The 27283-nt window shown below is 39.4% G+C and overlaps 1 protein-coding gene across 7 annotated transcripts in view; it reads left to right on the top strand.

The window, feature by feature from the left end:
• Positions 1–27283, top strand: part of NLGN1 (neuroligin 1) — a 1307981-nt gene that overhangs the window by 491888 nt on the left and 788810 nt on the right. For 6 of the 7 annotated variants that reach the window (XM_077290514.1, XM_077290511.1, XM_077290510.1 and 3 more), the window contains one exon: positions 23188–23986. In XM_077290514.1, coding sequence (XP_077146629.1) covers positions 23494–23986 — 493 coding nt within the window. In that variant the 5' untranslated portion in view covers positions 23188–23493. Of the gene's footprint in view, positions 1–23187; positions 23987–24376; positions 24437–27283 lie in introns of all 7 variants that reach the window. The other variant, XM_077290508.1, reaches the window with a different exon arrangement.

Here is a 27283-nt window from a genome sequence, read left to right as displayed (position 1 = left end):
CTTTTCACCCCCAATTTTTTATTTTCCCAAGGGTGAGAGAAGAAATTGGACCCCAAAAATTGTTGTGCAATTTGTCCTGAGTACACTGATACCCCATATGTGGGTGTAAACCATTGTTTGGGCGCAGGGCAGAGCTCGGAAGGGAAGGAGCGCCATTTGACTTTTCAATGCAAAATTGACTGGAATTGAGATGGGACGCCATGTTGCATTTAGAGAGCCCTTGATGTGCCTAAACATTGAAACCCCTAACAAGTGACACCATTTTGGAAAGTAGACCCCCTAAGGAACGTATCTAGATGTGTGGTGAGCACTTTGACCCAACAAGTGCTTTACAGAAGTTTATAATGCAGAGCCGTAAAAATAAAAAATCATATTTTTTCACAAAAATGATCTTTTCACCCCCAATTTTTTATTTTCCCAAGGGTAAGAGAAGAAATTGGACCCCAAAAATTGTTGTGCAATTTGTCCTGAGTACACTGATACCCCATATGTGGGTGTAAACCATTGTTTGGGCGCAGGGCAGAGCTCAGAAGGGAAGAAGCGCCATTTGACTTTTCAATGCAAAATTGACTGGAATTGAGATGGGACGCCATGTTGCGTTTGGAGAGCCCCTAATGTGCCTAAACATTGAAACCCCCCACGAGTGACACCATTTTGGAAAGTAGACCCCTTAAGGAACTTATCTAGATGTGTGTTGAGCACTTTGACCCAACAAGTGCTTCACAGAAGTTTATAATGCAGAGCCGTAAAAATAAAAAATCATATTTTTTCACAAAAATGATCTTTTCACCCCCATTTTTTTATTTCCCCAAGGGTAAGAGAAGAAATTAGACCACAAAAGTTGTTGTGCAATTTGTCCTGAGTATGACGATACCCCATATGTGGGGGTAAACCACTGTTTGGGCGCATAGCAGAGCTCAGAAGGGAAGAAGCGCTATTTTACTTTTCAATGCAAAATTGACTGGAATTAAGATGGGATACCATGTTGCGTTTGGAGAGCCCCTGATGTGCCTAAACATTAAACCCCCCCACAAGTGACACCATTTTGGAAAGTAGACCCCCTAAGGAACTTATCTAGATGTGTTTTGAGAGCTTTGAACCCCCAAGTGTTTCACTACAGTTTATAACGCAGAGCCGTGAAAATAAAAATTATTTTTTTTTTCACAAAAATGATTTTTTTAGCCCCCAGTTTTGTATTTTCACAAGGGTATCAGGATAAATTGGACCCCAAAAGTTGTTGTCCAATTTGTCTGGAGTACGCTGATACCCCATTTGTGGGGGGGGACCACTGTTTGGGCGCATGACAGAGCTCGGAAGGGAAGGAGCGCCATTTGGAATGCAGACTTAAATGGATTGGTCTGCAGGCGTCACGTTGCATTTGAAGAGCCCCTGATGTACCCAAACAGTACAAACACCCCACAAGTGACCCCATATTGGAAACTAGACCCCCCAAGGAACTTATCTAGATGTGTTGTGAGAACTTTGAACCCCCAAGTGTTTCACTACAGTTTATAACGCAGAGCCGTGAAAATAATTTTTTTTTTTTTTCACAAAAATGAAATTTAGCCCCCAGTTTTGTATTTTCACAAGGGTATCAGGATAAATTGGACCCTAAAAGTTGTTGTCCAATTTGTCCTGAGTACGCTGATACCCCCTATGTGGGGGGGAACCACTGTTTGGGCGCATGACAGAGCTCGAAAGGGAAGGAGCGCCATTTGGAATGCAGACTTAAATGGATTGGTCTGCAGGCGTCACGTTGCATTTGCAGAGCCCCTGATGTACCCAAACAGTACAAACACCCCACAAGTGACCCCATATTGGAAACTAGACCCCCCAAGGAACTTATCTAGATGTGTTGTGAGAACTTTGAACACCCAAGTGTTTCACTACAGTTTATAACGCAGAGCCGTGAAAATAAAAATTAATTTTTTTTTTCACAAAAATGATTTTTTAGCCCCCAGTTTTGTATTTTCACAAGGGTATCAGGATAAATTGGACCCTAAAAGTTGTTGTCCAATTTGTCCTGAGTATGCTGATACCCCCTATGTGGGGGGGAACCACTGTTTGGGCGCATGACAGAGCTCGGAAGGGAAGGAGCGCCATTTGGAATGCAGACTTAAATGGATTGGTCTGCAGGCGTCACGTTGCATTTGCAGAGCCCCTGATGTACCCAAACAGTACAAACCCCCCACAAGTGACCCCATATTGGAAACTAGACCCCCCAAGGAACTTATCTAGATGTGTTGTGAGAACTTTGAACCCCCAAGTGTTTCACTACAGTTTATAACGCAGAGCCGTGAAAATAAAAATTATTTTTTTTTTTCACAAAAATGATTTTTTAGCCCCCAGTTTTGTATTTTCACAAGGGTATCAGGATAAATTGGACCCCAAAAGTTGTTGTCCAATTTGTCCTGAGTACGCTGATACCCCCTATGTGGGGGGGAACCACTGTTTGGGCGCATGACAGAGCTCGGAAGGGAAGGAGCGCCATTTGGAATGCAGACTTAAATGGATTGGTCTGCAGGCGTCACGTTGCATTTGCAGAGCCCCTGATGTACCCAAATAGTACAAACCCCCCACAAGTGACCCCATATTGGAAACTAGACCTCCCAAGGAACTTATCTAGATGTGTTGTGAGAACTTTGAACCCCCAAGTGTTTCACTACAGTTTACAACGCAGAGCCGTGAAAATAAAACATATTTTTTTTCCCACAAAAATGATTTTTAGCCCCCCAAATTTTTATTTTCCCAAGGATAACAAGAGAACTTGGACCCCAGAAGTTGTTGTTCAATTTGTCCCTAGTACGCTGATACCCCATATGTTGGGGTAAACCCCTTTTTGGACGCACGGGAGAGCTCAGAAGGGAAGGAGCACTGTTTTACTTTTTCAACGCAGAATTGGCTGGAATTGAGATTGGACGCCATGTCGCGTTTGGAGAGCCCCTGATGTGCCTGAACAGTGGAAACTCCCCAATTCTACCTGAAACCCTACCCCTAACCTCACCCCTAACTGTTTACTGAACATTTTCTGACAGTCATAAGTGCCACGTATATAAGTGCCACGTATTTAAGAGCCACGCATTTAAGAGCCACGTATTTAAGTGCCACGTATTTAAGTGCCACGTATTTAAGTGCCACGTATTTCAGTGCCACGATATTTCAGTGCCACGTATTTTAGTGCCACGTATTTTAGTGCCACGTATTTCAGTGCCACGTATTTCAGGCACTGAAAAATACGTGGCACGTAAATACTTCAGTGCCACGATATTTCAGTGCCACGATATTTCAGTGCCACAATATTTCAGTGCCACGTATTTCAGTGCCACGTATTTCAGGCACTGAAGAATACGTGGCTCTGAAATACGTGGCACTGAAATACGTGGCACTGAAATACGTGGCACTTAAATACGTGGCACTTAAATACGTGGCACTTAAATATGTGGCACTTAAATACGTGGCACTTAAATACGTGGCACTTATATACGTATATACACGTATATTTCAGTGCCACGTATTTCAGTGCCACGTATTTCAGGTTAGGGGTAGTGTTAGGGTTTTTTGTTTTTTTCTTGTTTTCTTGTGTTTTTCTATAAAAACGCATGCGTTTTACCGCGTTTACATGCATTTTTTCACACATGTGGTTTTTTAAAAAAACGCATGCAGATAAAAACGCAAGTGTGAAACCAGACTAAAAGACGCTTTTTATAGCAAAAAAGTTTTTGCGTCTCCACATTTTGAGACCTATAATTTTTCCACATTTTGGTCCACAGAGTCATGTGAGGTCTTGTTTTTTGCGGGACGAGTTGACGTTTTTATTGGTAACATTTTCGGACACGTGACCATTTTTTATCACTTTTTATTCCGATTTTTGTGAGGCAGAATAACCAAAAACCAGCTATTCATGAATTTCTTTTGGGTGAGGCGTTTATACCGTTCTGCGCTTGGTAAAATTGATAAAGCAGTTTTATTCGTCGGGTCAGTACGATTACAGCGATACCTCATTTATATCATTTTTTATGTTTTGACGCTTTTATACGATAAAAACTATTTTATAGAAAAAATAATTATTTTGGCATCGCTTTATTCTGAGGACTATAACTTTTTTATTTTTTTGCTGATGATGCTGTATGGTGGCTCATTTTTTGCGGGACAAGATGACGCTTTCAGCGGTAACAAGGTTATTTATATCCGTCTTTTTGATCGCGTGTTATTCCACTTTTTGTTCGGCGGTATGGTAATAAAGCGTTGTTTTTTGCCTCGTTTTTTTTTTTTTTTTCTTACGGTGTTTACTGTAGGGGTTAACTAGTGGGCCAGTTTTATAGGTTGGTTCGTTACGGATGCGGCGATACTAAATATGTGTACTTTTATTGTTTTTGTTTGTTTTTTTTAGATAAAGAAATGTATTTATGGGAATAATATTTTTTTTATTATTATTATTTATTTAGGAATTTTTTTTATTTTTTTTTACACATGTGGAAATTTTTTTTTTTACTTTTTTACTTTGTCCCAGGGGGGGACATCACAGATCGCAGATCTGATAGTGTGCACAGCACTCTATCAGATCTGCGATCATACTTTCATCGGAGCAGGCTGCAGCTTTCATCTGCAGCCTGCTCCGACCCGGAAGTGCTCCCTGCAGGACCCGGATACAGCCCCTCGGCCATTTTGGATCCGGGGCCTGCAGGGAGAAGACGTTCGGTACGAGGTGAGTACATCACCTTGTACCGATCGTCTCAGGGAAGCCCGCAGGGAGCCCCCTCCCTGCGCGATGCTTCCCTGTACCGCCGGTACACCGCGATCATGTTTGATCGCGGTGTGCCGGGGGTTAATGTGCCGGGGGCGGTCCGTGACCGCTCCTGGCACATAGTGCCGGATGTCAGCTGCGATATGCAGCCGACACCCGGCCGCGATCGGCCGCGCTCCCCCCGTGAGCGCGGCCGATCGCGTATGACGTACTATCCCGTCGGCAGTCATGGGGGCCCACCCCACCTCGACGGGATAGTACGTCAAATGTCGGGAAGGGGTTAAGCAGAAAAATACTTTAATAATACAATTGATCTATAAATTAGCAATCCTTCTAACACTTCATGATATTGTAAAAGCTATTCATCCATAAGATGTATAATAAATCCTACTATATAATCGTCCTTCGAATAGGACTCTTTGAATATGTAACTAATACCGATATACATATCATCCATGTTACATCTTGTTGTGGCATTTGTTTGCATGTAACGTTATCCTTTTCATCAAAAAGAGGAAATTGCTGCATCTAGCTTCTCAGCAAATCAATTGTTATCTGTTAGCTGCGGTTATTATTTCTGAATAGCCAGTTGTCATCATGGCCATTAAAGCAATATAGACAGTCACATCAGAAATCGGGAGTTTTAATGCATATTGTGCATGACAGGTATGACTAGATACCTTATCTGTAATATAAACTAAAAGTAAAAAAAAACAACAACACATATACTGCTATGTACTTGCAAGATGAAGCTGTACGCAAGGACAATGACTAAATATTGAGTCCTTGGGGCTTTTCCTGACAAAGGGAAAAAGTGAGTCATGTACTTGTTATTTAGCTTTCACAATTAAACAGCATTGACACAACCCATTAACGGAGAATAGGAATTCCTCATAATGACTGTTTCCCAATTATTGGCATATCTAAACTAGTTGGCAATCACCCTACAAATGGACAAAATGCTTGTTCTTTGGGTGAAATAATCTTTAAAGCTTGTTTAAAAATCATCGATATCGACATTATCGATATATTTTCTTGGGTTAGCAGGATATATGATCTCAAGAACAGTGATATTATATTTGCATATAATGATCATATTAACAATTATTTTGTGCACATGGAAGTACAGTATTATTATTATTATTTATTTATATAGCACCATTAATTCCATGGTGCTGTGTATGAGAAAGGGTTACATCAAAATACAAATATCACTTACAGTAAACAAACTAACAATGACAGACTGGTACAGAGGGGCGAGGACCCTGCCCTTGTGGGCTTACATTCTACAGGATTATGGGGAAGGAGACAGTAGGTCGGGGGTTGCAGTAGCTCCGATGGTGTTGAGGTGGCCGTGTGGTCTTTACAGGCTGTAAGCTTCTTTGAAGAGGTGGGTTTTCAGGTTTCTTTTGAAGGATCCAAATGTGGTGGATTCCAGAGGATGGGTGATAATTGGGAGAAGTCTTGGAGGTGATTGGGTCAGGAGCGAATAAGCGTGGAGGAGAGAAGGAGGTCATTGCAGGATACTAAATAACCTCCGATCAGCACACATGTAGCCTATCGGCAATTCTTTAATGGCCACATTCAGCAAGTGTACCTACAACCTTACAGTGTTTAATGCCTTAAAATCCAAATTTAGTTTCCTTTCACTCTATTTATTTTACAATTTCCATTTCAATGCAGTTTTTATACAGTTTTTGAAGTAAAGCAAATAGTGGATTTAAGACGATGAAAAAACCTTTCTTATTTATTTCTGCTTCTTTCCATTATAATCCACTGTCTTTAGATTGCCTTCAAATATTGCATAAACACGATCTGGATGGCTCATGTAGAAGTATTCTTAAAATGAGTACTTGCTGCTTAACATAAGGAAAGTTGTTGGACATTCATTTTATTGGTAACTATCTTTAAAGAAGATCAGTCACTTGACATGAGTATGTATTTTTTTTCACTGGCATGAATGCGTCTGTTCTCCTGACTCCTTCTGATTTTTTTTGTGTCTGCACCTCCCTAGACCTGAGTTATGGCCCCCTCTTTAAGGCATACTGTATATTTCCAGTATTTTTATCCAACTGTACTCAGAAAGAGAAATAATGGGTGCCATAAACATGTGGCAAAAACTACTAGATTTACATTCAGTAAAAAGGAGGCCAATTCTTAGGATTGGAGGCACTGCAGGTACAATAGAAAACTATCAGATTTAGGAGAACAGCGACACTCCAGGTAGTAAAAAATGACATATTTATGGCAATTAACAGTCTCCTTTAAGCTATTTCTTAGTCACTTTAAATCTTAACAAATAGTTGTTATGGTCATCTGAGCTTAGTTCGGTAGAATTATATAAAGGTCTGGATCTTGAGGACATGTGATTAGTGGCACCTTAAGGTACCTTCACACTAAACGATATCGCTAGCGATCCGAGACGTTGCAGCGTCCTGGCTAGCGATATCGTTTAGTTTGACACGCAGCAGCGATCAGGATCCTGCTGTGATATTGCTGGTCGTTGAATAAAGTTCAGAACTTTATTTGGTCGTCAGACCGGCGTTTATCGTCAGGTTTGACACCAAAAGCAACAATACCAGCAATGTTTTACGCTGGTAACCAGGGTAAATATCGGGTTACTAAGCGCAGGGCCGCGCTTAGTAACCCGATGTTTACCCTGGTTACCAGCGTAAAAGTAAAAAAAAAGTACATACTCACCTGCGCGTCCCCCGCCGTCCGCTTCCTGCTCTGACTGAGCGCCGGCCCTAAAGTGAAAGTAAAAGCACAGCGGTGACGTCACCGCTCTGCTGTTAGGGCCAGCGCTCAGTCACTGCAGGAAGCGGACGCCGGGGGACGCGCAGGTGAGTATGTACTGTTTGTTTTTTTTACTTTTACGCTGGTAACCAGGGTAAACATCGGGTTACTAAGCGCGGCCCTGCGCTTAGTAACCCGATGTTTACCCTGGTTACCCGGGGACCTCGGCATCGTTGGTCGCTGGAGAGCGGTCTGTGTGACAGCTCTCCAGCGATCAAACAGCGATGCTGCAGCGATCGGCATCGTTGTCGCTATCGCTGCAGCGTCGCTTAATGTGAAGGTACCTTTAGTTTCATTTTCAAGGTTTATCTTTAAACATCTAACCTATCACTGTGAGATGTCAGTGGGATCTGTAACCTCCAAAGTTTGCACAAGGCCACATGTCCTGTTGCATTGCATTAATTAGAGAACAAAGATTTCTGGTGCTCAGAAGGTTGCTGCTACCTTTTCATTCCACCGATGGATTGAAGTCACAGAGTAACGGTGTTCTCTAATTTCATGTCTTGAGTCAGACCATGTTTAAGGATGAACTTTTCCTTTAAAGTTAAAATTTTTTTTTAACCCAACCTCAATTTCCATTGCTTCATCCTTTTTGTTGCTTTGAATGGGACCATACACTTCATTGTGTCATCATGTCATGTAGCTTCTAACGCCTGGCACAGTTGATTAGAGGTTGCCTGAGAGAAAACTTTCATTGACAAAATCTGCACGTCATTTAGTATAAAAAATAGGAATTTTCTAGCAAAAATACCGACAAGGTTATATTTCGTAAGGCAAATAAAGTTCTTGATTTCTTAAAAAAAAGTCAGTGTAAAAGTATTACTATGAGTTAATTATTCAGCATCTGTTTGTACTTTGATGCTTTACTATTAATTAGTTAGATTGCTTCAGGACATCAATATATTAAATGATATCAGTAGGTGCTCTAAATTACATCTAGAGTAGATTAACTTGAGGTGAATGCAATTCAGCTCATTAGGCCTACTGGTAACGCAATGTTCTGTATTAGCTCCCAGGTCTTCATCAAACTTCCATAATGGAGTTATTAGAATTCTTTCTGTTGTTTGACATTTTTTCATTTTCTGTGAACTTGATTGTTGTATTAATTATGTGTAGTCTCTGCTAATCAATAGAAAAAAGCATGATCAAATGCTGCATGAACAACGATGGTGCGTTTGAAGTGTATTGCCTATTCCTAGGTACATCTAAAATACTTAGTGTGGGTTTAATCAGTTAAGTGTGGATAGTCAGTAGTAACCGTAAAATACCGATGTTATTACTATTAGAGTGGCATTTCGTGGTTCAGCTGCTAGATTCAGCAGAAAGGCACATCGAGGAATAGCCATCAATGAATACATGAGTTTGTGTAACACAGAGGTGCTACCTGCAAACTTCTGCCCTGATTCTTCCCTGCATGTAGATGTGTCTGAGCTACCGGGCACAGTACAACATGCAAACACAGAATACAGTACAGACCAAAAGTTTGGACACACCTTCTCATTTAAAGATTTTTCTGTATTTTCATGACTATGAAAATTGTAAATTCACACTGAAGGCATCAAAACTATGAATTAACACATGTGGAATTATATACTTAGCAGAAAAGTGTGAAACAACTGAAAATATGTCTTATATTCTAGGTTCTTCAAAGTAGCCACCTTTTGCTTTGATGACTGCTTTGCACACTCTTGGCATTTTCTTGATGAGATTCAAGAGGTAGTCACCAGAAATGGTTTTCACTTCACAGGTGTGCCCTGTCAGGGTTAATAAGTGGGATTTCTTGCTTATAAATGGGGTTGGGACCATCAGTTGTGTTGTGCAGAGGAAAAACTATCAAGCGCTACAAATAAACTGGCTCACATGAGGACCGCCCCAAGAAAGGAAGACCAAGAGTCACCTTTGCTTCTGAGGATAAGTTTATATGAGTCACCAGCCTCAGAAATCGCAGGTTAACAGCAGCTCAGATTAGAGACCAGGTCAATGCCACACAGAGTTCTAGCAGCAGACACATCTCTACAGCAACTATTAAGAGGAGACTTTGTGCAGCAGGCCTTCATGGTAAAATAGCTGCTAGGAAACCACTGCTAAGGACAGGCAACAAGCAGTAGAGACTTGTTTGGGCTAAAAACACAAGGAATGGACATTAGACCAGTGGAAATCTGTGCTTTGGTCTGATGAGACCAAATTTGAGATCTTTGGTTCCAACCACCGTGTCTTTGTGCAACGCAGAAAAGGTGAACAGATGGACTCTACATGGTTCCCACCATGAAGCATGGAGGAGGAGGTGTGATGGTGTGGGGGGTGCTTTGCTGGTGACACTGTTGGGGATTTATTAAAACTTGAAGGCATACTGAACCAGCATGGCTACCACAGCATCTTGCAGCAGCATGCTATTCCATCCGGTTTGCGTTTATTTGGACCATCATTTATTTTTCAACAGGACAGTGACTCCAAACACACCTCCCAGCTGTGTAAGGGCTATTTGAACAAGAAGGAGAGTGATGGGGTGCTATGCCAGATGACCTGGCCTCCACAGTCACCAGACCTGAACCCAATCGAGATGGTTTGGGGTGAGCTGGACCGCAGAGTGAAGGCAAAAGGGCCAACAAGTGCTAAGCATCTCTGGGAACTCCTTCAAGATTGTTGGAAGACCATTCCTGGTGACTACCTCTTGAAGCTCATCAAGAGAATGCCAAGAGTTTGCAAAGCAGTCATCAAAGCAAAAGGTGGCTACTTTGAAGAACCTAGAATATAAGACATAATTTCAGTTGTTTCACACTTTTTTGTTACGTATATAATTCCACATGTGTTAATTCATAGTTTTGATGCCTTCAGTGTGAATTTACAATTTTCACAGTCATGAAAATACAGAAAAATCTTTAAATGAGAAGGTGTGTCCAAACTTTTGGTCTGTACTATACATGCAACTCTAAGAGATAAAATAGGACTGCATAGGGGCTTGACACAATTGGTCAATGTGTGATACTTAGATAGTAAGACTGCATAGCCCGTGTATGTTTAGGGCTTCGTGAGCTAAATCTCTTACCATAATGGCTTACTCATCATTATAGAAGGGTAATATTACAACTCAATGTCTATTACATTATTTACGTATGTGGAAAGCCCAACATTTTTTGGTATTTGAAATTAGCTCTACTTAAATTGTTTTCCCATTAAGTTTTGGTGAACTAAAAGGGAATTTTTTTCCAGGTTTTAGCCACCTAATCTCAGAACATTATAATTTAAAGACAGACACCCTGATGCCAGCAATGTGCAATTTACTGTGCTGCTTACAGTAGTTTTGATAAAAAACTGTAGTATCAGAAGGAAATTATCACTAGAGGTCATGTAAACTTGCTGCCAGGTTGTCCTCCATATTAACGAGCTCTGTATAACCACGCCCCCACATCTGATTGGCAGTGTCCTGTGTGCACAGTGCATAGGGCAGAAAGCTGCCAATCAGTGGTGGGGGTGGGGTTATACAGAGCTCTGCAGCCAGAGAACTGGGTAATCAGAAGCAGGTGGAATAGTAATTTTATCAAACTACAGCAAGCAGCCCAATAAGTGATATATCACTAGACTCAGGATCTCTGCTCTTACATTATGCAGCTCACAGATAGGGTAGCAAATATTTGGTGACTGATTCCCTTTGTAAAGTATGGATATAAGTTAGATTTTAAACTAATGAACAAAGCTGCTAAGCTAATATCAGTGGCTATATCTCTGCCAAAAAAAATAAAGCTAGAAGAAACTAACAATTAACTTTTCATATATGAAAAACAATTCTACAAGTAATGCATACGTTTTGATAATACTCAGATATAAAATATGCTTTTTCTGTGCTGTGAAAAGTACAACTGTCACAAAATAAAGTTGAGTGCGCTATTATCAAGAACTTAACCAAAATCCTTTTATTAATCCTTAATATTTCAAAAAAAATATCCCCCACCAGCGTTCAGCATCAGCGTACATTTCTCTCCGCGATTATTCCACCAGTGAATGAATATGCCGATGGCAAAAGCATCAAAAAAGTTGAGCAGCAGTGTAACAATATGGGTAACTGTCTGTTCACTGACAGCTATTCCACTGACAGGCTGAAACAAAGTGACTGCTTGTAGTGCATGAACGCATCTAAGTCATTGTTAGCATTGCAACATTCAATACATTGGTTGGAGTAATTGGAAATATCCCAGAATTAGTTCAACATCTTATTTTTTCCTATTGGTAAGAGGATATGCTGTAGCTACAATATTTGAAATATAGTGATTAAAAATATTAAAAATAAAACAATCCATGCCATAGGAAGCATTGTCTAGTATAAGAAAAAAAAAATGTTTTGACGTATTGCCTACATATCCATTCCTGTACTTTATAGAGCATGCATTTTTCTTTTTTGTCGCCATGTCGACAAGGTTACTCCAGTGCTTGATGGGTAGTTTTGGCAATTTAGTCAATGTACTAATCAATTAGTCAATCATTCAATCAATGAATAAGACAAGTCTTGAAGATTGCCTTGGTTATTCCTAAATTACATAGATTCATTTCGAGTCACAGAACAGAAACAGACGAAAATATCTTACTTAGACAGTACCTCGTAACATATAAAAAACACACTCTAATCTTTCTATAGTTCAGTATATAAGTTATAATACTTTATTATAGAGAGAATATGCTAGGCACATTTTGATTTGGTGTAATTTCAGTTTTGCGCCTAGAAATACTAGAATTGAGATAGTAACCTTACTAATTAATGAATGAAGTGCGATACTCATCACATATGGTTAGGATAGGTTATCAGATTGACCCTAATGACTATCCATCATCTTTTTAGGAAATCCACTATGTTATCCTCCTGAACTGATCATTTTCAAAAATTTCAATTCTCAGCTAAAATCTGTATACAGTGAAGACAGATTTTCTCATTGTTGAGGTAGGAAGACAGCAGCTAGTGATAAAATACTATGTAGACCAGGGGGGTAGGAGCTTGTAGTTACTCCGTCATTCTCCCTCCCTCATCGCCTCACTTTACATAGAATCTTATGAGTAGCAATGTCATTGCCTTTCTCAGTGATGTAATAATCTGTCTTCACTAAATACAGATTTTGACCCAAGAATTGAGAATTTTGAAGATTATTGATCAGTCCTGGGTAGTGATTAGCGAGTGTACTCGGTACGTGGGCTTTCTAAGCATGCTTGGAGATTATGTTTGAGTCGCTGCAGCTGCATGATTTGTGGCTGCTAGACAGCCTGAACACATGTGGGGATTCCCTAACAAACAGGCAACCCCCACATGTATTCAGGCAGTCTAGCAGCCACAAATCATGCAGCTGCAATGACTTTAACAGAATCTACGAGCACGCCCAAAATACTCGGAGACCACCCGAGCATGCTCGGAAAACCCGAGCACCGAGTACACTCGCTCATCACTAGTCCTGGGAGATAAAGAAGCAGATTTCTCTGATAAAATTACAAAGTTGCTTATTTTCATGTGTACTATTGACTTATGAAATACGAATTAAAAGGATTGCTACGCTTGAAAGCCAATTTCATTATTTGACATGTAGAGCCAGAATTGGTAACATATGCTCTATAGACTAAGATATATGAGATGGCATGCTTTATTACTGCTGGCTGATAGGAGAACAGTTATGTATGCACATAGTGAACTGTATATGAAGGGCTTTAAGGACAAATACATTGTTTTTAATGATGTGATGGGACATTTTGCCCCATATAGGGAATATGGCCAATTTGTACATACTCTGGGCTTGTATAATGACTCCTCCCTGACTGATATCTGACATAACCACACAGCAGTTTACGTTTAATGCATGTAATTGGTCACAGAAATTCTGTAATGTTTTGCTTTTCCTTGTAGTCTGAGCCTCAAACTATTATTTTACACATTTTACAATTTTTTTTCAATTACCTGTTGCCACCAGACAACACCCCTTGTCATTATAGGTTTATTTTGTGGCATTGACGTTTTTATGGAACTCTACAACCTTACAACCTCGGCTCTTTCCTTTATCTCTAATTTTCTGGTTGGATAGCTTTATGTACCTATAAGGCCAACCAAACCAATTCCCACTCACCTTCTATTATTTTCTCATTTTGATCTTTATTATAGCACTTTTGTATAAAGCACAATGGTCAGGTACTGCGCCCCTCTCCAAAGCATTACTTACTGTGCCGTTGTATTAACCGGTTGAACACCAGTACCTGTCATTTTGCATCCTGAAATATCCCAACATTTTACATTTTGTAATTGTATTGGCGATTCAGCGTGTGAATTCAAATTTAGTAGAGACAATTGTAATAGTATTTGTTACCATACTTTATAAAATAATTTTATTTTAATGCCCAGATATGCCCAAATGCTATTATTTTATGAAAAAAACGCTTTTTTTTTATGTTTACAACTTTTTGCATTCTAATGTTAAATGATAAAATTATATGGATCAAACAATTATCATTTAATTCTGGTACATACTTTGAGGACTTGGCTAATGCATAACACACAGGGATCTATTGAAGCACAAGAGCTCTCGTTTTAAGGATGACCAAAGAAAGACCTTTTAATTGGACAGTGCTAGCAAAGCCAAGCATGAATTTGGTAAAATTTCATCAGCTGTTATTGCAGAATATGTTTCAATAAATTGACAGTAAATAACTCAGGGCCAAAGAATGAATAAACATAGTACATAATTGAAAGGTTTGTGGTGTGGGTGAGTCTAAATTGTCTTGTTTTATTAGTACACACTCCTTAAAGGGGTTGTCCACTACTCGGACTACCCCTTCTCAATCCCTATATTTCCCCCTTGTAAAATAATAACACTTATACTCACTTTTGAAGCCAGCACTGTTCCAGTTGTGTCAACACTGGATGACAGCAGGGATTGCATGACATAATTATGTTACATGATCCCTGCTGTCCATCATCTCTGGCTTCACTCCCCCTGCCTTCATAGGAATCAAATACATCTGGAATAAGTGAGAACTGCCAATCTCTCACTTGCTCCGGATATATGTGATTATTCCGAAGGCAGGGAGAGTGAAGCCAGTGTTGATTGGCTGCAAGGATTCCCGGAGAGCCAGTGATAGGAACTGAGGAACCAATTGGGATTGAGAAGAGGTTGTTTGAGTAGTGGATAATCCTTTTAATTCAAGATAAAAAAAATCTTAATCTTAAAGAAAACCTTTTACAACTTTTGACCTTTTGAATTTATAATCTGTACATTCATGCACATAGTAGCCAGAATGTAGATAAAACTTTTCTTTTGTCATTTTTTATTTTCTCCACTCTGTTGTATAGATACATGGTGCTAAAATTACTGGCTCCTAATGTGTTGCATTTTTTATAATTCAAGTGGGCCTTTCATTTCTCACATGACCACATAGCTACAAGAAATGAGACTCCCCGTAAAATGACTAAAAATGTAAGACAATAAGCATCGGCAGTTTCTGCGACCTGTGTCTCCACAAAGGAGTGGAAAAAATTAAAAACAAAAAAAATCTTTATTATCTACATTTCTACGACTTGTACAAGAATGTACCCTTTGTAAGGTCAAAAGTTGTGAAGGGTCCTCTTTAAAGCATATCTTATTATATTTTTTCCACATGTATCAGGTAAATATAGGAAGCTAATAAATCCTATGTGGGAAAAGTGACATCTTTCTCACTTTCATCTAGTTTGCCTCTTTAGGTGTGGAAGAACCTATTCTTGAGCCTCATCCATCATCTTTCTGATGTATTGGAACTTCAACTGCTGGCATGGCTTTATAACCAGGGCAGTGAAAGGAAACTTTATATTAGAGGACATTTGTCAGGAAACCAATCAAAGTAACAAAATTGAACATATGTCAGAAAACCAATGTTGAATGTATATTTGTTTATATAAAGATATATATATATATATATATATATATATATATATATATATATATACACTCACCGGCCACTTTATTAGGTACACCATGCTAGTAACGGGTTGGACCCCCTTTTGCCTTCAGAACTGCCTCAATTCTTCGTGGCATAGATTCAACAAGGTGCTGGAAGCATTCCTCAGAGATTTTGGTCCATATTGACATGATGGCATCACACAGTTGCCGCAGATTTGTCGGCTGCACATCCCAAAGATGCTCCATACAAGGCAGGATGGATCCATGCTTTCATGTTGTTTACGCCAAATTCTGACCCTACCATCCGAATGTCGCAGCAGAAATCGAGACTCATCAGACCAAGCAACGTTTTTCCAATCTTCTACTGTCCAATTTCGATGAGCTTGTACAAATTGTAGCCTCAGTTTCCTGTTCTTAGCTGAAAGGAGTGGTACCCGGTGTGGTCTTCTGCTGCTGTAGCCCATCTGTCTCAAAGTTCGACGCACTGTGCGTTCAGAGATGCTCTTAGGCCTACCTTGGTTGTAACGGGTGGCGATTTGAGTCACTGTTGCCTTTCTATCAGCTCGAACCAGTCTGCCCATTCTCCTCTGACCTCTGGCATCAACAAGGCATTTCCGCCCACAGAACTGCCGCTCACTGGATTTTTTTTCTTTTTCGGACCATTCTCTGTAAACCCTAGAGATGGTTGTGCGTGAAAATCCCAGTAGATCAGCAGTTTCTGAAATACTCAGACCAGCCCTTCTGGCACCAACAACCATGCCACGTTCAAAGGCACTCAAATCACCTTTCTTCCCCATACTGATGCTCGGTTTGAACTGCAGGAGATTGTCTTGACCATGTCTACATGCCTAAATGCACTGAGTTGCCGCCATGTGATTGGCTGATTAGAAATTAAGTGTTAACAAGAAGTTGGACAGGTGTACCTAATAAAGTGGCCGGTGAGTGTATATATATATATATATATATATATATATATATATGTATATATATATATATATATATATATATATATATACACATGTATGGCAGAACCAACTGTCCCAGACTGCAGTATAGCGGAGAGCATTGTGTTTTGGGAATTCAGCTTAGTGCCTAGATTAGTGACTGTCAGCAAGTACTCACTGATCCTAATATCAATTGCCATCATTCTACATACAGTTCTGGACTATAATACATTGCACTAAGAAGAAGTGAACCACAACACTCTATTCTAACTGCATGGAATAGTCCTACCTCTGGGCACCGGAATATTCACGAGTGCCGACCATATAATCTCCTTTAGTGCATTGCCCGTCCCGTTTAGATAATATAGAGAAATAAACTCAAAATCATGTTTATAGGTAATTATGAATTTTGACATTTTCAAAGAAAAAAGACACATATACAGTATATATATATATACACTCACCGGCCACTTTATTAGGTACACCTGTCCAACTTCTTGTTAACACTTAATTTCTAATCAGCCAATCACATGGCGGCAACTCAGTGCATTTAGGCATGTAGACATGGTCAAGACAATCTCCTGCAGTTCAAACCGAGCATCAGTATGGGGAAGAAAGGTGATTTGAGTGCCTTTGAACGTGGCATGGTTGTTGGTGCCAGAAGGGCTGGTCTGAGTATTTCAGAAACTGCTGATCTACTGGGATTTTCACGCACAACCATCTCTAGGGTTTACAGAGAATGGTCCGAAAAAGAAAAAAAATCCAGTGAGCGGCAGTTCTGTGGGCGGAAATGCCTTGTTGATGCCAGAGGTCAGAGGAGAATGGACAGACTGGTTCGAGCTGATAGAAAGGCAACAGTGACTCAAATCGCCACCCGTTACAACCAAGGTAGGCCTAAGAGTATCTCTGAACACACAGTGCGTCGAACTTTGAGGCAGATGGGCTACAGCAGCAGAAGACCACACCGGGTACCACTCCTTTCAGCTAAGAACAGGAAACTGAGGCTACAATTTGTACAAGCTCATCGAAATTGGACAATAGAAGATTGGAAAAACGTTGCTTGGTCTGATGAGTCTCGATTTCTGCTGCGACATTCGGATGGTAGGGTCAGAATTTGGCGTAAACAACATGAAAGCATGGATCCATCCTGCCTTGTATGGAGCATCTTTGGGATGTGCAGCCGACAAATCTGCGGCAACTGTGTGATGCCATCATGTCAATATGGACCAAAATCTCTGAGGAATGCTTCCAGCACCTTGTTGAATCTATGCCACAAAGAATTGAGGCAGTTCTGAAGGCAAAAGGGGGTCCAACCCGTTACTAGCATGGTGTACCTAATAAAGTGGCCGGTGAGTGTATATATATATATATAGATATATATATATATATATATATAGGTATATGTGTGCATATATTTTTTTTCTTTGACAATTCAACATTTGCTATGAACATGATTTTGAGTTTATTTCTCTATATTATCCAGAATAGCCTCTCTCTCTCTATATATGGAATAGTTCAATAATGTCCAGTCTCCAAGTATAAAGATAGTTCTGAACATGCTCATGTGCAGTATTTTTACATACCATTTTTGTAAATATCATCTTACTGCCTATAATTGGAATTCGTGCTTTAATTGTGATTGCAGCTTGAATCATTTGAAGAAACCCTTAACGCTTTCTCCCCATATTCTTTTGTTCATGTTATTACAATTATGAATTCACGGCAGGTATGCCAACTGTAGATATTGCTTGCGGTGTTCATATTATATCACATGAATCTACTTGAAATTTTCCATGCTGTAGGGAATAATATATTATTATAATTGACTCTCAGCATTTTATTTTGCTTCCTTGTAGTGGATTTATTTCTAGCAATATTACATACTACGGCCTCATGTTACAGAGAGTTTGCGGTAGAAAGATTTCTGCTCACAAATTCCTCAAATAAATAATCTAGGTACTTCAAAATCATACACATGCTATAAATATGTATGGTTAAAAACTGTAAGAAAACTAGCTAAGAAAGGTAATTGAAAATGGAAAAATATGTAAAAAAAATTAAGAGGAGGGTTTTTTCTACAAAAGCATTGAGAAAACATAATGATAGTTGTAGACTCCCAGTCATTGCATTAAGAAACTCAAGAGAAACGACCTCCACAAAGACCAGGCCAACTCGTGCTCAAATAGATCGGAGTCTCACCAGAATTATATATTGTTGATTCCCAAGTTAATATCTGTTTAAAGGGAATGCGTCATCAGAAATTTGCCTATTCTTTAAATCGGGGTTTTATGTTAAATGTGTTTTTTTTTCAAGGCTCTATATGTTTATATTTTAAAACATCAGCAATGTTGCAAATATATAAATGGCTACAGGATTTACTGTCCTTGTTTGTTACATAAGATTTTTCAACAATCTCATTATCATCACAGACAGGAAAGCAATGAAAAGTAACAGCTCTACACACGTTAGGTAGCACAGGTGCTTCCATTAACCGTGGGTGATGATAGAGTTCGCCTCCTCGTCCTCTCTTCACAGTGCTCAGATAATGCTGATGTACAAACGAGAATGTTACGAGTCCATCTATTGGTGATAATTTCATAGTGGCGGCTTATAAGAACAGAAACAAGAAGTCTCATAGTAGACCTTGTAGTCAGTGTGAAAATTGCAATTTTTCTTCCCTTTACATTTTTTAGATAGTGCGCCAAACAGAAACACATTTTATTTGTTTTACTCACTTATATAGTGCCATTAATTCCAGAGCGCTTTACATACATTATCATCACTGTCCCCATTGGGGCTCACAATCTAGATTCCCTATCAGTATGTCTTAGGAGTGTGGGAGGAAACCGGAGAACCCGGAGGAAACCCACACAAACACAGGGAGAACATACAAACTCCTTGCAGATGTTGTCCTTGGTGGGGTTTTAATCCTGGACCCCAGCGCTGCAAAGCTGCAGTACTAACCATTGCCCTGTAGACAAAACATGATCAAATATGTAAAAGAACACAATTTACCATGAGTAAAATGTGCCATCAGACAAGATCCTATTTTATAAATCAGGTTAAATTTAACCCCTCAATGCTCCAATGCCTACTGTTACATCATGGAGTCTGTCAGAGACTTTTGAGCTCAGAACCTGGGCAGATCCCAGCTATATTACATAGCCAACATCTTCTTTTAAAGGGAATCTGTCACTAAGTTTTTGCTATCCCATCTGAGAGCAGCATAATGTATTAGCAGAGACTCTGATTCCAATGATGTGTTACTTATGGGCTGCTTGCTGCAGGTTTGATTAAATCCCCGTTTTACCTGCTGCATATTTATCAGTTCTTTAAATGCTGAGCTCTGTATAACCCACCCCACTGATTGGCAGCTTTCTGTGTACACTGTGCATAGGCAGAAAGGTGCCAATCAGTGGTGGGACTCAAGCTATACAAAGTTCATGAATGTTGAAGATTACATGCCAGAAAATTTACTAGTCCTCAAATGATAATCTCCTGCTGATAGAATAGTGATTTTTTTTTAAAAGCAGCCCAGTAAGTGACATATTGAATCAGTGTATCTGCTCCTATCAGGCTTTCCATAGATTAGATGCAAAATCATGGGGTCAGATTCTTTTTAACAACTTTAACTACTGTCAAAACTATTGATATTGCGGTTATCTTCTTACATGCTGCTTTCAATCACCGACAATGGCATTTAAGTGCCACAATCCCGGTCGGTAGTTTGTTCAGCTACCCATTGGTCATCGGTGATGTAATAGCAAGAAACCCACTGATTCTATGACCACGCCTGTCACGTGGTTCCTCCTGTTCTCCTGTGATGTCCAGCCTGTGGCTATGGGTCATAGGAGACATATTTTTCGGAAACATTTTTTAAAAATGACATTCATCCTTCTTTTGCTCAGCTAAAAATAAAGAAATGTAAGCATTAAATAATCATATTGTCAGTTTATTATCACTGGAAATTTAATGCTTTAAAAATAAATCCCTAAAAGCAACTGTATTTTTTTCACCATTTTATCACAATTGGATTTTTTTTTTGCCATTTTTCCTTATTTTAAATAGTAAAATGAGTTGAGTCATTCAAAACTACAACTCGTTCCACAAAAACAAGCCCTCGTACGTCTATGCCATAGACAAAAAAATTGAAATGTGGCAAGTCGAAAAAGTAAATAAAAAAAGTGAAAATTCAAATAATGTAAATTTGCTGCATCCTTAGTGATGGAGCCAAATTTTTGAAATCTGACCAGTGTCACTTTATGTGGTAATAACTCTGCAATGCTTCAACAAATCCCAGTGATTTTGAGATTGTTTTTTCATGACACATTATACTTTATGATAGTGGTCAATATGTTTTGTGTTTATTTATAAAAAATATCAAACATTTGAGAAAAATGTTAAAAAATTAGCAATTTTCTACATTTTAATGATTATCCCTTTAATCCAGATAGTCATACCACAGCAAAACATTAATAAATAACATTTCCCACATGCCGGCTTTACATCATCACCATTTGTAAAATGTTCTTTTATTTTGTTAGCATTTTAGGCGGTTTAAATATGTAGCAGCAATTTTTCATTTTTTCAAGGAAATTTACAACAAATTTTTTTTTAGGTACTTATCCATGTTTGAAGTGACTTTAGGGGTCTCATATATTGGGAAACCCCAAAAAACATGATGCCATTTTAAAAACAGCACCCCCTGACATATTGAAAACTGCTGTCAGGTAGTTTATTAACCCTTCAGGTGCTTTACAGGAATTAATGCATAGTGGCATGACAGAAATGAAAATGTGTATTTTTACCACCTAAATGCCTCTAACTTCTGAACTGAGCTGGAAGACTCTAAGGGTACTGTCACACAGTGCAATTTTCGTCGCTACGACGGCACGATCCGTGACGTCGCAGCGTCGTATGATTATCGCTCCAGCGTCGTAGACTGCGGTCACACTTTGCAATCACGGCGCTGGAGCGATGCCGAAGTCCCCGGGTAACCAGGGTAAACATCGGGTAACTAAGCGCAGGGCCGCGCTTAGTAACCCGATGTTTACCCTGGTTACCAGCGTAAACGTTAAAAAAACAAACAGTACATACTTACATTCCGGTGTCTGTCCCCGGCGTCTCAGCTTCTCTCCATTGTGTAAGCACCATAGCCGGAAAGCAGAGCGGTGACGTCACCGCGTCACCGCTGTGCTCGCTTTCCGGCTGGCAGGCGCTCACACAGTGCAGAGAAGCTGAGACGCCGGAGGACAGACACCGGAATGTAAGTATGTACTGTTTGTTTTTTTAACGTTTACGCTGGTAACCAGGGTAAACATCGGGTTACTAAGCGCGGCCCTGCGCTTAGTTACCCGATGTTTACCCTGGTTACAAGCGAACACATCGCTGGATCGCTGTCACACACAACGATCCAGCGATGTCAGCGGGTGATCAAGCGACGAAAGAAAGTTCCAAACGATCTGCTACGACGTACGATTCTCAGCAGGATCCCTGATCGCTGCTGCGTGTCAGACACTGCGATATCATAACGATATCGCTAGAACGTCACGAATCGTACCGTCGTAGCGATCAAAATTGCACTGTGTGACAGTACCCTAAGGCCACTATTTGGTTGTAAATTGCCATGGCAAACATCAGGACCACACAATCATGATCTGAGGGCACCAGTTTGGATAAAGAGGAAGCCCTCACACTCTGTTAACCATTTATATGATGTAGTCACTATTGATAGCAGCATCTAAGGGGTTAAACAGATTTGGACGGTGACAACACTGATCGCGGCTGATACAGCAAGTTGTCAGCTATAGTGTACAGCCGACAGCTGCTGGATTGTCACCTGTATGGGGAGGCTATTCTCTTATAGCTCAGGTCAGTTATAAGACGTATTGGCTGTCATTAAAGGGTTAAAAGGATAAGTGGTGTAGAGTAACATGGTATCAAAGTGCAGTGCTTTAAATCTGTTAATCTGTTATGTTGGGAGGAAATGACAGCAACAGACTTTATGTTCCTTTCAAAAACGTTTTTTGCACAAAAGTGTGCTCGCTCCTATCAAGACAGTCCAATCTCAATGCGATCTACTAGAAACTCATCAATATTTCCTTGGGAAGTTTGTGGTTATTGTCACGTAAGTGGCCGCCTTCCTAAAAAACCAGGGACCAGGACAGTTTCACATAATTGTTGTGAGATCCAGAACCTTGACTTTTCAAAAATGATGAGGAGGACATGTTTGATCTATTCGACCAAAAAGTTAATCATAGGACAAGCTGAATTTGTATTAAAAAAACACAAAAACTTTATGTATGTAATATATTTAAACATATTTTTTTGAAATAATGAACCATAATAATTTCTGTATTTCAAATTATGTTATGGTGATGCTATTTTTTTGTGGACATAAAAACATATTGTGGTAATAAATAAATGTGTTTTATCAAATTATCTATTTTATCTATCTATCTATCTATCTATCTATCTATCTATCTATCTATGTTTCTATCTCTATCTATCTATGTTTCTATTTATCTAGCCATCTTTCTATCTGGTTTCTTTTATATTTCCCAAAAAAGTGTTATTCATTTTATAACTTAATGTAGAAAAGTAAAAAAAGCTTTCTATTATTATATTCTAAAGGATATTATATCCATCCAGTCTATCGTGAAATTAATTAAAGTTGTCTTACTTTGCTATAATTATAAAAGAGAAAATATTAACCAATACACGGTAGCTTACACAGCATGTAATTATTACTGTCCGGCTTATATATTTTTCCCTAATAATGACTTATTCTCATTTTCTCCAGGATATAGACCTGCGGCTAACTGGATTTGATTTATAAGAAGGCAATGTGCAGTAAATGGCAGTTCCTCTGATATTGCTACTATGGAAAACAGTGTTGTCAATAGAATGTAGCCTGATAAATAGTGCTTAGTGAAGATGCTGCTCCAGTGAGTGCGAAATCAATGGAAGATTCTTACTGCGTGAAAACCCTTCAGAGATTTTCCTGGCAGGATCACATTTAACAAACCTGATACATTTTCTTCGATTGCCCTGTTTTACACTAGTGGATACAAATAACTTTGCTTTCCTCTGCAACTAATGTGGGACTATGGCATTTCCAAGGTCCAAACGACTGAACTGTTTATGGAGAGTAGCAAGGTTGCGTCTGCTACCCATGGGATTGGATGTCATGTTTCCTTTATGTGTATTTGGATTTTTACTTCACGTTACAACTGTACACTCTCAAAAACTGGATGATGTGGACCCCATGGTTACAACAACTTATGGCAAAGTACGAGGCATTAAGAAAGAACTAAATAATGAAATACTAGGGCCTGTTATTCAGTTCCTTGGTGTCCCTTATGCTGCTTCTCCAGTAGGGGAACGACGTTTCCAGCCACCGGAGCCTCCAACAACTTGGGGAGATATAAAAAATGCCACCCAATTTGCACCGGTTTGTCCACAAAACATCGTGGGAGGCAGGCTTCCTGAAGTCATGCTTCCTGTCTGGTTCACCAATAACCTGGATGTAGTTTCTTCCTATGTTCAAGACCAGAATGAGGACTGCTTGTACTTAAATATATATGTTCCAACTGAGGATGGTGAGTTACATGCGGAAACAAAAACCAATGAGATTTATTTTCTTTGAATTTTTTTGCTTTCTTTGGTTCTAACCATATTAATCCTGTATATAGGTTGCATGCCCGGTTAGTTGTTAGCATGCTGGCTTTTGATGTGCATGCTGCTCTTTTGTGTGTGATCCTGTTTTTGTACTCATGCCTACACTCATGTTCTCCTAAGGCACGGGTATTACAATGGAAGGGCTTTCTTTGCCCCCACCTGCCCATTGATGATACATTCTCCATTTGCATGTGCAGGCGCCACAGCGTTGGAAGCATAGCCAAAGGCAGAGCTAGGTAAACGGTGTTGCATGCTCCTACTCTCTGTCATGGAGCTCCATGTTATTTTTTAGTTTTTTATTCATTTTTCAGTCAAAAGAATATCCAAGGAATGTGTCCGGAAACCCGGCAAGAAAATATGTAGAAAAGGAGGTATGTATTACAGCTACAGAGAAAAAAAGCCAGCAATAAGCAAATGGAAAATGCTAAGGAGAGTAGGAGTCAGGAATCTAAAATAATAGATATATGTTGTAGAGGAATAGCTTAGGTCTCTGTACTGACTTTATAACAATATACTATCATAGTCAACACATTTGGATTTGGCGAAATCTAGTCTCATTCTTGTAGAAATTTTTAGATGAAGGCATACGAAAGATCTTCAGCGTTTATTATATCACCAGTACTTTAGTTTTATTAAGGGCTGTGTGCACAATGTCACTCAGTTAGGCTGGGTTCACACAAGTATATTTCTTGGTCTTTACATGGACCGCAATGCCCGCATTGACCATTGGTCTCTTGATCCAAACTTACAATCTGATATATATCTATGAAGCCTTAATTTGGATCGGGAGACCCATAATCAGTTTGGACATTTCAGTCCATATAAAGACCAAGAAATACACTTATGTGAACCAAACTTTATGGGAATTTAAAACTTATAAGACCAAGACGCTTACATCCATAAATATAATTTTTAAGTGACCTATTTCAGGCTTCCGTAGTGATCTAATAGGTTTAAGTGATGTATTCAGTTTATTATTTTCAAAGCTTAGATAAATGTGTAGTTCACTTTGATTTCTAAAGATATTTAAGCCCTAATTCATTAAAGCAATTGCCCCAGGAAATGCTTTTGAAAAGTCACAATTCTCGTTGTGGAGAGTGATCTGCATGGTATGCCAGTGTAAGGAGGCTTAAAAGCCATACAATTTTCTTCTGGGAAATTATATATGCAAATTGCCTGTTCAGAGTAAAAGAGGACTAGAACTCCAGTGCCACCTAATGGAAGTAGTGATCTTAAAAATCAATATTGACCATTTAAAAAGAGTTTGGTTTGGACTCTGTATTGGCTTTTTCCTAAGTCATATGGTAAGGCTTGTTAGAGGGTCGATATTGACTTTTAGGATTGTTACTTCCTGGAGCTGGCACGAGAGGTCTAGTCCTCTTCCTTTCTTAAGGGAGAATTTGCATATTTAAAAGTCACACATTTTTTGTACCAATCTAAAATTGGGAAATAATTTGTTAGTACCTAGCAATATTAGTTCTCTGGATTTTCTGGATATAGTTATAATAGAATATTTTTAATATTTGTAATAAATTTAAAGTTTTAACCATTTAATTTACTCTGGTCAGTGATATACAGTTAGGTCCATATATATTTGGACAGAGACAAAATTTTTCTAGTTTCGGTTATAGACAATACCACAATGAATTTTAAACAAAACAATTCAGATGCAGTTGAAGTTTAGACTTTCAGCTTTCATTTGAGGGTATCCACATTAAAATCGGATGAAGGGTTTAAGAGTTTCAGCTCCTTAACATGTGCCACCCTGTTTTTAAAAGGACCAAAAGTAATTGGACAGATTCAATAATTTTAAATAAAATGTTCATTTTTAGTACTTGGTTGAAAACCCTTGGCTGGCAATGACTGCCTGAAGTCTTGAACTCATGGACATCACCAGACGCTGTGTTTCCTCCTTTTTGATGCTCTGCCAGGCCTTCACTGCGGTGGTTTTCAGTTGCTGTTTGTTTGTGGGCCTTTCTGTCTGAAGTTTAGTCTTTAACAAGTGAAATGCATGCTCAATTGGGTTCAGATCAGGTGACTGACTTGGCCATTCAAGAATATTCCCCTTCTTTGCTTTAATAAACTCCTGAGTTGCTTTGGCTTTATGTTTTGGGTCATTGTCCATCTGTAGTATGAAACGACGACCAACCAGTTTGGCTGCATTTGGCTGGATCTGAGCACACAGTATGGCTCTGAATACCTCAGAATTCATTCGGCTGCTTCTGTCCTGTGTCACATCATCAATAAACACTAGTGACCCAGTGCCACTGGCAGCCATGCATGCCCAAGCCATCACACTGCCTCCGCCGTGTTTTACAGATGATGTAGTATGCTTTGGACCATGAGCTGTACCACGCCTTCACCATACTTTTCTCTTTCCATCATTCTGGTAGAGGTTGATCTTGGTTTCATCTGTCCAAAGAATGTTCTTCCAGAACTGTGCTGGCTTTTTTAGATGTTTTTTAGCAAAGTCCAGTCTAGCCTTTTTATTCTTGATGCTTATGAGTGGCTTGCACCGTGCAGTGAACCCTCTGTAGTTACTTTCATGCAGTCTTCTCTTTATGGTAGATTTGGATATTGATACGCCGACCTCCTGGAGAGTGTTGTTCACTTGGTTGGCTGTTGTGAAGGGGTTTCTCTTCACCATGGAGATTATTCTGCGATCATCCACCACTGGTGTCTTCCGTGGGCGCCCAGGTCTTTTTGCATTGGTGAGTTCACCAGTGCTTTCTTTCTTTCTCAGGATGTACCAAACTGTATATTTTGCCACTCCTAATATTGTAGCAATTTCTCGGCTTGTTTTTTTCTATTTTCGCAGCTTAAGGATGGCTTGTTTTACTTGCATGGAGAGCTCCTTTGACCGCATGTTTACTTCACAGCAAAACCTTCCAAATGCAGGAACCACACCTCAAATCAACTCCAGGCCTTTTATCTGCTTAATTGAGAATGACATAACGAAGGGATTGCCCACACCTGTTCATGAAATAGCCTTGGAGTCAATTGTCCAATTACTTTTGGTCCCTTTAAAAACAGGGTCGCACATGTTAAGGAGCTGAAACTCCTAAACCCTTCATCCAATTTTATTGTGGATACCCTCAAATGAAAGCTGAAAGTCTGAACTTCAACTGCGTCTGAATTGTTTTGTTTAAAATTCATTGTGGTAATATCTATAACCAAAATTAGAAAAATGTTGTCTCTGTCCAAATATATATGGACCT

Source organism: Ranitomeya variabilis, chromosome 2 (assembly GCF_051348905.1).
Source record: "Ranitomeya variabilis isolate aRanVar5 chromosome 2, aRanVar5.hap1, whole genome shotgun sequence".
Lineage (NCBI taxonomy): Eukaryota > Metazoa > Chordata > Amphibia > Anura > Dendrobatidae > Ranitomeya > Ranitomeya variabilis.
The sequence above is the reverse complement of the archived record's forward strand: the minus strand, read 5'-3'. Positions and strand labels throughout refer to the sequence as shown.